The sequence below is a fragment of the Physeter macrocephalus genome, chromosome 20, assembly GCF_002837175.3.
Source record: "Physeter macrocephalus isolate SW-GA chromosome 20, ASM283717v5, whole genome shotgun sequence".
Lineage (NCBI taxonomy): Eukaryota > Metazoa > Chordata > Mammalia > Artiodactyla > Physeteridae > Physeter > Physeter macrocephalus.
The window spans coordinates 68777542-68790074 of NC_041233.1; the positions used below are offsets into that span (position 1 = coordinate 68777542).

The following is a 12533-nucleotide window of genomic DNA, read 5'->3' on the forward strand; positions in this document are numbered from 1 at the left end:
TCGTCTTCCCGCTGGCCGGCTCGGCGGCTGCCACCCCGGAGGGCTTCCTGCGGGCCAAGGCCTCCGTGAAGCAATTCGTGCCGGCGGCGCTGAGCGAGGGCTCCGGGGCCCGCATGGGTGTGGCCAGCTACGGCGCGGAGCTGGGCGTGGCCGTGCCCGTGGGCGAGTACCGGGACGTGCGGAGCTGGTCAGGAGCCTCGACGACCTGCCTTTCGGTGGCGGCACCACCCTGACAGGCCAGGCCCTGCGGCAGGCGGCGGAGCGCGGCTTCAGGAGCGCCGCCGGAATGGGCCTGGACCGGCCCCGCAGGGCCGTGGTCCTGATGACCGAGGCGCGCTCTCAGGACCAGGTGGCCGGCCCGGCGCGTTTCGCCAGGGCCCGGGAGCTGCTCCTGCTGGGCGTGGGCAGCGAGGCCGTGCGGGGGGAGCTGGAGGAGGTCACGGGCAGTCCGGAGCGCCTCATGATCTACGCCGGCCCGCAGGACCTGTGCGGCCAAATCCCGAAGCTGCGGGGAAAGCTGTGCAGCCAGCAGCGCCCAGGTAAGGACCAGTCCTGCACCGGCGCCAGCTGCGGGCCAGCCTCGCCCGACCCGGGGGCCGGTTGGCCAGTGGCAGGCCCTTCCTCCCTTTGGTAGCGACTTAACCAGGGCCTGTACTGGGGGCCGCAAGCACTGCCCGACTCTTCTGTATGCTAGACTTGTGATGAGGAACTTCTTAGTTTACTGGTCAGTAAAATTGGACTAATAGTAGTACCTCCAGAGTGGCTTTTGTGAGGTTTAAGTAAGGCAAGCAGCATACACACTAGTACACAGTATGCTCGGAGTGTACGCTCAGAATTGTAGGTATTGCTATTTATTATTAATTGTTATTTATTACTGTTGTTAAGAAGTTCTGAATTTTCAGTCTTTAGCTGAAATGTTGCTCATCAGAGGAGCCCTGACCCCATCCTCACCCACCCATGTCGCCCCTGCTGGTCCCTCTCATAGCACCCTGCTCCTTTCCTCCATGGCTGCTCAAATAGTTTGTAGTTCTTTGTTAGTTTCATGTTTGTCAGCCGATCAAGGACCGGCATTGGCGGTTTTGTCCACATGGTATAATTAGTGCGTTGTATACAGTGCACGGCACGTGGAGGGCACTCTGTAATGGCGTAGATGAGGCCCTGGAGCTCAACGGCTTACGCACAGTAGACGTTTATTCCTCTCACATAACAGTTCAGAGGTGAGCGGCCAGGGCCAGCAGGGTGGCTCGGCTATCTTGTGGTTCCACCTCTAACTCCAGGGTCACTGTTTCTCAGACAGCAGGAAGAGGGCAGAGGGGAAGTGGAAGGCAAGCAGCTTCCTTTTGAGGATATAACTTGGAAATTGCACAGTTACTTGGAATCACAACCCATTATAGAGAACTTGTCACGTGGCCACACCCGCCTGCCAGGGAGGCTAGGAATGTGGTCTAGCTGAGTATTCACGTGTCCTGCTACCATTCTAGGAGAGGGTGGAGGACGGATACTGCAGTGGACAGACAGCAGACCGGCTGACCTGGGCTCCGCTCACCCCAGAGCAGTCCTCACTTTACTGCCCCCTGAGGTCCACTCTGCTTGTTCTGCAGGCTGCCAGGCCCAGTCGCTGGACCTGGTCTTCATGTTGGACGCCTCGGCCTCTGTGGGGCCCGAGGACTTCGCCCAGATGCAGAGCTTCGTGAGAAGCTGTGCCCCCCGGTTTGACGTGAACCCTGACGTGACACAGATTGGCCTGGTGGTGTATGGCGGCCAGGTCCAGACAGCCTTTGGGCTGGACCCCCGGAGCTGCATCACTGCGGGGCAGGAGCCAGGCCCCCTACCTGGGTGGGGTGGGCTCGGCAGGCACGGCCTTGCTGCACATCTATGACAAACAAGGTGATGACGGTCCGGAGGGGCGCCCGGCCTGGTGTCCCCAAGGCTGTGGTGGTGGTCACGGGTGGGAGGGGACAGAGGACGTGGCCGTCCCTGCCCAGAAGCTGAGGGACAGCGGCGTCTCTGTCTTGGTGATGGGCGTGGGGCCCGTCCTGAGGGAGGCACTGCGGAGGCTCACAGGTCCCCGGGACTCCCTGATCCACGTGGCAGCCTACGCAGACCTGAGGCACCACCAGGACACGCTCATCCGGTGGATAGGCAGAGGTGAGTGGGGGGCGATCCACACCCTCGGGGCCGCCTCCAAGGGAGGACCTTAACCCGAGCCTTCACGTACATCATTACAGGGACAGCAACTCCTCCCAGCTGCCGGGTGCTTTCCACATGCCGGGCTTTATGCTAAGTGCCACACTCACACGAATGTCACTCACCTGACATTTAAGGTGCAGATAATTTAACACAGGCACCTCTTCCCAAACTTGAGAATGTATGCACCCCACTTAAAAAGAAGACGTCATTAGGATACCCATAGGACCCCGGGTTGGCACTGACCTTGGTAGGAGCAGACACAGCCAGGACAGCCTGACTCCAAGCCTTCCTTTTGCCAGTGACATCCTTTCCACTTTTTAAAAAGCATGTGGCCATAATAATAACAATAAGCACTGCTGTGCGCGCGGCCCGTCCGAGAGAGGGAGTCTCTGTACACGTGTAGGAAAGCTGGGTGGAAGTCGGGTCTTTGACCGGCCATGCAGTATGGGGCCCAACTAACCTGTGGCTCAAAGGCCCATGGAGCCACTAAGATGTGTAAGACTCTGCTCCGGTGGCCTCGCCTCTGTACTGGGCTTCCTTAGAGCGGGGTCTTTGGGGCCAGCCCAGGCTGGGTCTGCTGGCACGTGCTCCCTTGCAGAAGCCAAGCGGCCAGTTAACCTCTGCACACCCAGCCCGTGCATGAGCGAGGGCACCTGCGTCCTGCACAACGGGAGCTACCGCCGCGAGTGCCGGGATGGCCGGAGGGCCCGCACTGCGAGAGCCGTGAGTGGGGCGCCTGTGTGCGCTTGGGAGCTGGGGTGCTGTTCTGAGTCCTCCTGAGCCCCGGGGACACAGCCAAAGGAGGCTCTAGAGCATCAGGGGAAGGAATCAATCATTTGTTCGTTCATGCAGGAAACATTCAGTGGGTGCCTCCTACATCCCAGGTGCCATTCTAGGTGCGGGGAACAGAGCAGGAAGCAGGACAGAGAGAATCTCTGCCCTCGTAGAGCTTCCATTCTAGTGAGGGAGACAGCAAATAAGTACAGCACGTAGTGTATTAGATGGTGCTGAGCACACTCTGATTGATGAAAATTGATGACTGGGAGGGAGAAGCAAGTGGACGCAGAGTAACTGGAAGGCAGGCAGAGGATTTGGGCACGGGTACAGGTGGGTGGGTAGATGTGGCAGTGGAAGTCGGTGGGAGATCCGGGCGTTGGTTTGCTCAGCTGAGAGTGAGGGATGGGGAGACATGGAGGTTGAGGAGGGAAGAGAACTAGTAACTGTCTAGGAGAGGAGGGGACCAGAGTAAGGACGTAGAGAATGATCGTTGGGTAGCACTCTGGCCCACCTGTGGCCGCTGTTCATGAATTTAAAGTTAGAACAGCAGCGGCAGCCAGAGGATGATTCCCATTGGAGCCCTGTGTTTTCAGGCACTGGTAGAGGTGGGCTTCCTGATACCAGGCGTGATGTGAGGGGCACCTCTTCCTTGGCTTACGGAGTAAGAGCAAGGCATGATGGGGCCCGAGAGGCAGCTAGTTGGTTGAGAAGAGGACTCAGACACTCCTCGTGCCCTCAAAGTTCACTTCTTTCCCAGGGGCCTTGAGAGGAGACACCCCCAAGGCACGTGGCCCCAGCCGAGAGCCTGCAGGAGGGCAGCAGCTGCCCCCCCCGCAGCTGCTACCAAGAGGGCCTGGGTCCCCTGGGCGCTGAAAGGGGGCCTGCCCTCAGCGGAGCATCCTGTCTCGTGGGGTCCTTTGCGTGTCTGCCTTCAGCCCTGTCCAGAACCCTCCTGCCCACTCTCCTGACCCAGGGAGAAGAGAGGGTCCAGCTGCAGACAGTGCTGCCTAGGGACACAGTAGCAGCTGATTTCCCCCCTAACGACAATGCTGAAAATTCTTCAGGTGTAGGTACTTACTTTGCTGACCTAGTTGAGCGCTGCTGAGCTGGTGTCATCTGCCACCTTTCCCCTGAGGAGGAACAGAGGAACCTGGAGACTTTTGATGGTCTGTTTGAAGCTCACTTTTCCCACAACAGATGCTAAGTAGAACGTTGTTGGGACAGTCATGCCCAACAGAAGGCAGTGATGAGAGCGTCACTCGGACCCCTGACGTGATGGCATTTCAAGATAGACAAAGGGTGGACCTTTAAACACATCTTTCTCCTAAGATGTCCCAGATGGATTCATTCTTAGTTTGAAAAGGGGCTTGAGTGGCATTGGTGACTTGTTTTGGTGACTGGACCCGCGTGTGGGAGTTGGAAAGGCCCCACACTGCAAGGTGACTGATTAACCAGCTGTTTGCCCTTGGGGGAGGGGCTGAGTGTGCAAACGGCCCTGGTCTCGAGGGGCCACGTGAGCTGGGCCTGGGCACCGGGCAGCATTCCCTTCGAGGGGCTTCTCAGCCTTTACTTAGGAGGGTTAATTGCAGGGTGTTTCTTGAGTGCTTGTCTTACTCTGCCCTTTGGGGGCAAAAAGGAGTAGAATTCTTAAACTCAATCAATATAGAACAAAGAAACTTGGAGTTTTGTTTTTTTAGGCGTAGATCTTATGCTGCTTGGTTTTAGGTGTTTTTTGTAGACCTGGTTTTGAAAGGAATATTTCAAGAAGTAATGTTGGTTATTTATTTAACAGGAGTTTTTGTACCTAAATGGCAAAGAGGCTTAGTTGGAATATTTTTTGGTGAACCGGATATTTCCTTACCCCACAGTATTTAGGAATCAATTCTCCCCCTGGGTGGTCATGTTGGGAGTTGGGTTTTTGGTAAAAGCCTTTGTAGATCTCTGATTTAGATCCAAATACTTTATCACAGTTTTTATTTTTAAGGTAAATACCTTAATGTGATGTTTTATAGGCAAACATTCAAGGCTACCTTGGTTTAAGTATTGCTTAGCTTTAAGAACTTTAGGATTTCTGGTGCAAGAGAAGTACTTGAAAGGTCATCACCATGGTTCTGTTAGACGTTAAAAATTCCTGTGTGCCGAGCACTGTGCATGACAGTCATTTGCGTTCAAGGGACATTTTCATTCCTATTATTGCTTTTGCCTTGGCAGAAGGTGACATCAGAGCAGGGTCACATGTCCACCTGGCACGTGCTGATAGGTGATGTCTGAATTTACATGAACCCCTTGTCTTTATATTAACAGCAGTTTAATCGTTTCGTAGTGTAGGCTTTTTGTCTGGTTCAGGGCTGACATTTTGATGTCCCATTTGAATTGGACTTAAAAAAAACCCACAAAACTGTGGTCCCTGGGCTTACATATCAAAGGCTTTATTTACTGTTTCTATTTTTAGGTCCCAGCCCTTGAAACTTTACCTTTTCTAGTGAAGGTGTGAAGAGTTCGACCCTTTTGGGGTCCCAGTAGTGGCAGAGGGAATTCCTAACAAGATGGCCTTAAGTGATGTTTTCCCAGCCAACCCTTTTTTCTTTCTTTTAAAATAAATTGGCTTTTAATTGCACATGTAATATATAAATATGTTCTCCTTGGAAAAACTTAAACACTGCAGATAGATCATAAATCTTTTATTTTCTCCAAATGATCCTTATTCCAGCCAACTTGCTAAATGCTCTAGTTCTAATAGTTGATTATTTGATTCTCTTGCTTTTTTAGAAAGACAGCATTTACAAGTAATAACAGGTTTGTCTCTTCCTTTTGAAATCTTATACTGCTTTTTCTTGTCATCTTGCATTGTCTAGAACGTTCAGAATAATGTTTTAAAAAGTAGTGGTAACAGCATGCATCTGATTCTTGACTTGAAGGGACTTTTTCATCATTATATGTTATTTTCTGTGGATTACTTGATAAGGAATGTTTACTTCTATTCCTAGCTTACAAAGAGTGTTTATTAGGAGTGTTGAGATTTGTGGTTTGCTTTTCTGCTTCCTTTCAGAAGATGTTTTTTCACATTTAATCAGTTACTATGATAAATTACCCATTAGTATATTTTCAGTTGTTGAACCACCTTTGATTTCTTGGATGAATGCTGTCTGGTCGCAATACCTGATGCTTTAAGCACTGTTGAATTTCATTTGCCAATATTTTAAAGCTTTTTTTCATCTGTGTTCAAAAATGAGATTGTTTTTCTTTTGCACTGTGTGTTAGCATAGCTCTGATACAAAATTCTAACTTTCTAAAATGAAAAATATATAGTCCTCAAACTTTCAAGCTGCTATTATCATAGTGTTTTCTTGTAATTTAAAAAGTCTTGTCGGTATCTGTACTTAAGGCCTCCTTTTCAGTTCTGCCATTTAATACTGCCCTAGGCTTTTTATTATATTTGCCTTTTCAATGAGCCAGAAATTTGGTTTTGTCATTTTTAAAACCAGCATGTTTATGCTATAAACTTTCTTAATTACTACTACTAAGGCAACTTTCCAAGTATTGGTACCTTTTTTCCCTCCAAGAATTACTTAGGAGTGTGTTTAATTTCTAGGAGTACTGATTTTCAGTCACTTATGTATGATCAGCTTCTAAAGATGTTTCCCTTGTGTTAATTTTACTATTAAAATCTTCTTTCATTCAGCCTTACCTATGCTACTTGATTTAAGGAGGCTTGAAGTCTCCTGCTAAGATCCCACCTTGTAGTTCTACCAGTTTTTACTGCACATAGTTTGAAGTTCAGTGCCTAAATAACCATGATGTTTCCCCCCTTGAAGTAGAAGTCTACCAGGCCTTGCCCCATGTCGGTCCATGAAATACAGAAAAATCCAAAATGCAATTAACATTTTATTAAAAAAAAACAAAAACTAACTCACCACTTGGGACACCAAGTGTTTATGACAAAGGAAATAAATGCCCTGGGATTAGAAAGACAATAAGACTCAAAAGACCTTTAGTTCTCAGGAACCAGTGTTAAAGAACTCTGATTCAGAACCCCCAGAAATGAGGCTGAGAGATGATAGGTGAAATGTTCCAACCTGTGTTAACCAATACCATCAGAAGAGAAGAACGGGCAACACAAAGAACGGCACTGCCAATTTTAAGAGAAGAGACCACCAGAAACAAAATTCGCCCCTTTTTTCTTGGAAAGGGCCTGGACATGGAGCGCAACTTAAAAAAACAGAGAACATTATATTAAATAACTCTTCTCTTAAAAATCGCCTCACCACAGGACTGAATCTGTAAACACAGGGTAATCTTGTTTCTATGGTAATGTAAAACGTCAGTTAAATCTCAGAAGACACTTTTCACTGTTCTAAGTTACAGGACTTGAAACATTTTTTTTCTATGTAAAACAGCATCACTTAAAATTTTATTTAAAAGCAATTGGTTCTGGCCTGCTTTAGCCTGAAAAAAAGTCCTTAATTTACTGGGAACAGTGCCTCAGCTTGGTCCCAAATGTTTTTCCCCGTTACCATTTCTCAAAAAAACCATAGATGGTTTTACACAGTTGAAGACAAGGACGGTTTAACCCCTGACACTGCTAAGAATCAGATAGGAGATGACAGTCAGGAGTTTAGACCTTCTCAGTCACCAAAGCCACGTGATCAGTGGGACAGGGCCCTGCTACCTTAATTTCTCTTCCACCAAAGTCTCCACATCAGAATCTTTTCACTTAAAAAGCTTGATAAAGCAATTGCTGAAAACTTCCAGAAAGAAACACAGAATACCCCTAAATACAGCAATGTAATGTTTACAACCAATAGACTTAGGTCTCCAAAAATGTCTTTTTTGTTGTTGTTGTCATATTATTTCCTTTGGCTCTGCAAAGGGACAGAGCCTCCTCTTAGCTGAAGTTTTCCATTCATAGAACCCCAGTCCTTCCTTTTTCTTGTAAACAGACTCACCCTTTTACAGAGTTGCTGCTTTAACGAAGACTGTAACGAAGCAGGATTGTCACCAAGGTCCATATTGACAGGAGAGTCTCTAGATGAAGTTTGTTTCCTAACTTGCTCCTTTCTTCTCCCATTCCTAGGGTACCATTCAAGCACCGGCATCCCCCCAAAAGAAGAAAGTTAGTTATCCTCTGTAGCCAACCTACATATTCCTAGAAGAAGCTAGGAATAGAGATGCCAATTAAGTAAGGTTCAACCCCTGTGTGTCCCCCAGTGCTTGGAGCACATGTTCAGAGACTTTTGAGGCCATGGAGCAGCAGAGAGGGAGGCGAGTGATGTCTGCCGTGGCAGTGAGGTGGCAGTGGCTCATGTGCTTGCATGGATTTAATACTTAGTCATTGGTGCAGGTGCCTCAAAATATCTCCTGCAGGTAATGAGCAGGATAAAGATAAGGAGCAGAGTTTGCCAAAAACACAGGCAGCTCTAGGCATGCTCTTTACTGTATAAATGAGTCAAGGATTCCTAACACTTTTTGTCTAGCCCTCAGGGAAAACCCCAGCAATGGGCATCTGCTCCCTGTTTACACCTTACTGAGCCTTTGCCACCAGCTGGCCAGATGGCTTTAGGCAAATCTGTCACCTGTCTGAATCTGCTTCTTTAGTTTTCATGGCAGAAGTCCTTCAGAGTCACTGAGGTTTTTTTTAATTGGAAAAGCGTCCAGCCCCAGTCTGTGTCTGAACTGCAGCTCTGCCCCGGACTCCACTGATAATCACGTGGCGGGCAGTGCAGGCATTCACGCGCCCTCAGGCCGACTCGTAAGGACACTGAACCAAGCGTAAGCACCTTCCTGGTTGGTCAGTGCCAAAGACACGGCAAAGCCCCAGCCCCTGCCTCCTCCTGCTGACAGCAGAGCCCTCACGCGAAGCAGGAAAGTGCCACCCGCATCAGAAGGGGGCCCTCACCATAGTGACAGTGCTGCTGTCCACCCGTGGCCCTGAAGGAGGCCGGGAATGACCGCTTACCTTGGCTTTCTGGAGGACGGTGCCTTTGCCCGTGACCATGACCGACAGAGGCCGGTTCTTGAGCGCAGTGGCGGAGTTGACTGGGGTGCAGTCCGGGGCAGGAGTTGGGGTGGCGGCTTTGGGCTGTGGTGACGGGAGAGAGGGAGGGCTGAGTTCAGGCCGGGGAGGGGTGACCCAGTCCCCAAGCCCAGTCCAGGAGGCCCTGCAAGCAGCTCAGAGGAACGCGGCTCCCGAACTCACCCGGGGGCTCACGTTCTCCAGGTGGGTGGTGTCTACAGTCGTGCCCAGCGTCACGGGCCCGGCCTCGGCCTTCTTCAGGCTGTCCTTCACCTCCACGATGCTGAGCTCCAGGTCCACGCGCCTGCGCTCCCCCACCCGGCACTCCTCCTCGACCTCCTTCAGCTTCTCCTCCAGGCTGGCCGCCGCCCCCTTGTCTGCAGAGAGAAGCCAGTCGGCTGCAGGGAACAAACAGCCCTTCAGCCAGAAGCCCCACCAGGGGGAGGGCAGGAGTCACACACGCTCTGCTGGAACAGGACCCCAAGTGGCCCCGGACCACAGGTCTGGCTCCAGCACTCAGGGCTGGGCCTCTGGGTGATGGGTGGCCTCCCAGCCCAGGTCCTGTGTCCGCACTCCACAAAGGCCGGGGAGGCCCCAGAAGAAGAGCTCTGCCTTCACGAGAGGGCCCGAACCTCGAACCTGAGTCCTAAGTCTCTTCTGGTAGAGAGACTCTCAGTTGTTTGGATACCTGCTATTGTGACCGCGACCCCAAAGGGACAGAGAAGCTTTATTAATGACCCTTGGAGGATGGCTGGGCCGTTGCAGCCTGCCCCACACAGTTCCCTCCATCCTTCTGGCGCGTGCTGCTTCCCTGGGCCTAGTGGAGCAGTGGTCCTCAGCCCTGGCACCTTCTCAGCCCTGTTTTATGCTTCCCTCTTCACCCTGGAGTTCTCAGGTTGGTCCTATAGCACCAGGAAATGACGACTTATGAAGGGTCAATCCTAGGAGCTTGCTGCTAGAGGAAAGGATGGTACCACATGTGTTCAATATAGAATCCTGAGCATAAGCGCCTGCTAATGAGGAGGAGTGATGAAAGTGTTCTGAAATTGTGGTGATGGCTGCACAACTCTGTGAATATACTGAAAACCACCCGCATCATAACCCATAAATGGGTTAATATATGGTCTGTGAATTCTCTCTTGATAAAGAGGTAATATTAAAAAAAAACAAAAACAAAAAAACCAGTGGGTCACTTTGTGCCCCCATGACCTTCCACCACCAATCATGTTATAAGCTTCCCAGAGAGCCCAAACCTGTTTGTTAGTGTGAGTCTGCAGTTTAAATATTAAATGAGCCCAGAGTTACTCTCTGAAAATGAAGTCAAATGCTGCTGAAAGGTTTTGGGAGAGACAAGGTGCTAGGAAACGGCTGAAGAATCATATGAGGATGACTTGGAAAATAATCTACAAGGATTCAGATTTCTTTAAAATGAACACAAACTTAAGGTGCTTGTAAAGAAATGACCAGATGAGGCATTAGAGATGTGGTTAATGTGGAAACCATGGCCCGGGGCTCCCGTCAGCCCGCCCAGATGGCAGGTAAAGACCTTGGCGTTGCATTAGAAGATGGGCCAAAAACTATTCATTTGTTTTAAGTGAGAATTCAAACATTTCAGGTCTAAACACAATTTTTAGAGAATTTCCTCCTTTAACCAGCTTTTCCAACTACGTCCTGGTACAGGACAGCGACCCTTCAGACAGGCTGGAGGGGAGGACTTTGCAGGGAGCATCCACCTGTGCCAAAGGCTGACGGGGCTGCAGCCCAGGTGCACAGATCCGGATTCTTCCCCCAGAAAGCCTAGGCCCCTCCACGGGCCCTCTCTGCTGGGGGGCCCCTTACCTGTACACTTCAACAGGGTCTCCTTCAACTCCCGTTTCTCCCTCCGGAGCTGAGCCAGGTGCCCCCGGATTTCTTCCTTCTTCTTCTCAAGCCTCTCCTTCTCCTCTGTGTACCGCTTCACCTCGGCTTCTGTCCTGTTCTTGCCAAGTTTGATCTCTACAGACCCAGAGAGGGGAACCCCCGGGTCAGCCAGGCTGGCCCCTGAGGGCTGTCCCACCCCACTCCACAGGCTCAGACAGAACCCAGGGCTTTGGTAGTAGATTAAAGCTGGATGCCAGGCCAGCCTAGCATGGACAAAAAGGGAAATGGGGCCCACCCTTTCTTTGCTGTGTGACGTTGGGCAAGTCCTTCACCTCTCTGAGCCTCTGTTTCCTCATCTGAAAGGGAGGGGATTGGGCTAACTTCTCCAAGCCCTTTCCAAAACCTTCAACTCTTATCTAGCACAGGCACCTGCGTTGGTTGCCTTCGACCTGTCTTTCACAGGTGGGCTGGCCCCGGCTGGGGCGGCGGGCACAGTGTCGGGGCAGCTCGGTGGGAAGGAGATCTTCTGCTGTTCAGTCTGGATTCTGACTGCCGTGATTCCCCGGGAAGCCTCCTCAGGTTCCTGACTCTCCTGCTGCATCTGCTTTGGGAGAAAGCAAACAGGACCCAGCTGGCCGAGGCACCCCAGAAGGTAAGGCCAGCTCACCTGCTGGGGGACCCCTGTACCTGCAACTCAGGGTTCTCTGGAGACTTTACGAGGGGCTCATCGGGGGTGGGGTTCAGGTCTTCAGGGAGGGCCTTGGCTGGAGGGTCCGGCTGGGGCAGCGTGGGTGAGGGGGCCCGGGCCTGTGCACCGCTGGTGCTGTGCAGGAAGGACTTGACGGGTGTGAGGTCCAGGTATACGCGGTCGGGGTCAGGCTCACTCGGAGCATCTGTCGCAGGAGCAGCTTCCTCAGGGGCCTCCCCCTGCATAGGGAAGAGACAGGGGGCTTTCTCCACTGCCTCGGCTCCCTGGGCTCTGGAGGGGGCCCTGCCGCAGGTCTCCTGTCCCCTTCCTTGTGCCGGAGTTCGCAGGGCCTCCTTCCCAGGGAGCCTCCCGCTGAGCTGGAGTTAGAAGGCCTGGGTCTGCCGTTCAAGAGCTGGGGGACCCAGGAGACAGTACTTCATCTTCCCGACCTCACTTCCTCATCTGGAGAGAAGAGACTAGTAGTACCTCCCTATCAGGTGGCTGGGATTAAATGAGATAACCCACAGAAGCCCTTAGCACAGAGGCCCATGCCCAGTGAAGGAAACCTGCTGTTAGGGTGATTATTCCACCTCAGCTATGAGCCTCAAAGGCTAATGGTGTCTGGACAGCTACACATAAAAGAATGAGATAGAACATTTCCTCATACCATATACAAAAATAATCTCAAAATGGATTAAAGACCTCAGTGTAAGACCTGAAACCATAAAACTCCTAGAAGAGAACATAGGCAGAACACTCTTTGACATAAATCATAGCAATATTTTTTTGGATCTGTCTCCTAAGGCAAAAGAAATAAAAGGAAAAATAAACAAATGAGATCTAACTAAACTTAAAAGCTCTTGCACAGTAAAGGAAACCACTGATGAAATGAAAAGACAGCCTATGGAATGGGAGAAAATATTTGCATATGATATGACCGACAAGGGGTTAATATCCAAAATATACAAATAGCTCATACAACTCAATATAAAAAAAAAAAAAAAA

General features: G+C 50.7%; 2 protein-coding genes and 1 long non-coding RNA gene across 5 annotated transcripts in view; 2 read left to right on the plus strand and 1 right to left on the minus strand.

The window, feature by feature from the left end:
- The window catches only part of VWA2 (von Willebrand factor A domain containing 2), a 49095-nt gene extending 46713 nt beyond the window's left edge, over positions 1–2382 (plus strand). Inside the window, 6 exon segments of the mRNA XM_024121646.3 lie at positions 60–177; positions 180–539; positions 1602–1794; positions 1796–1880; positions 1882–1957; positions 1960–2382. Of these exon segments, the coding sequence (XP_023977414.2) occupies positions 60–177; positions 180–539; positions 1602–1794; positions 1796–1880; positions 1882–1957; positions 1960–2201 (1074 nt within the window). The 3' untranslated portion in view covers positions 2202–2382.
- Positions 2383–4687: 2305 nt separating this feature from the next.
- AFAP1L2 (actin filament associated protein 1 like 2) overlaps positions 4688–12533 on the minus strand; it is a 103880-nt gene continuing 96034 nt past the window's right edge. Inside the window, exons 15-20 of the mRNA XM_028481589.2 lie at positions 11528–11767; positions 11270–11444; positions 10820–10975; positions 9164–9357; positions 8924–9046; positions 4688–8037 (exon numbers count right to left, since the gene is read on the minus strand). Coding sequence (XP_028337390.1) covers positions 8011–8037; positions 8924–9046; positions 9164–9357; positions 10820–10975; positions 11270–11444; positions 11528–11767 — 915 coding nt within the window. The 3' untranslated portion in view covers positions 4688–8010. The remainder of the gene's footprint in view (positions 8038–8923; positions 9047–9163; positions 9358–10819; positions 10976–11269; positions 11445–11527; positions 11768–12533) is intronic.
- Positions 11353–12533, plus strand: part of LOC129391631 (uncharacterized) — a 10711-nt gene continuing 9530 nt past the window's right edge. For all 3 annotated transcript variants that reach the window (XR_008616108.1, XR_008616109.1, XR_008616107.1), the window contains exon 1: positions 11353–11492. This is a non-coding gene — a long non-coding RNA (uncharacterized lncRNA). The remainder of the gene's footprint in view (positions 11493–12533) is intronic.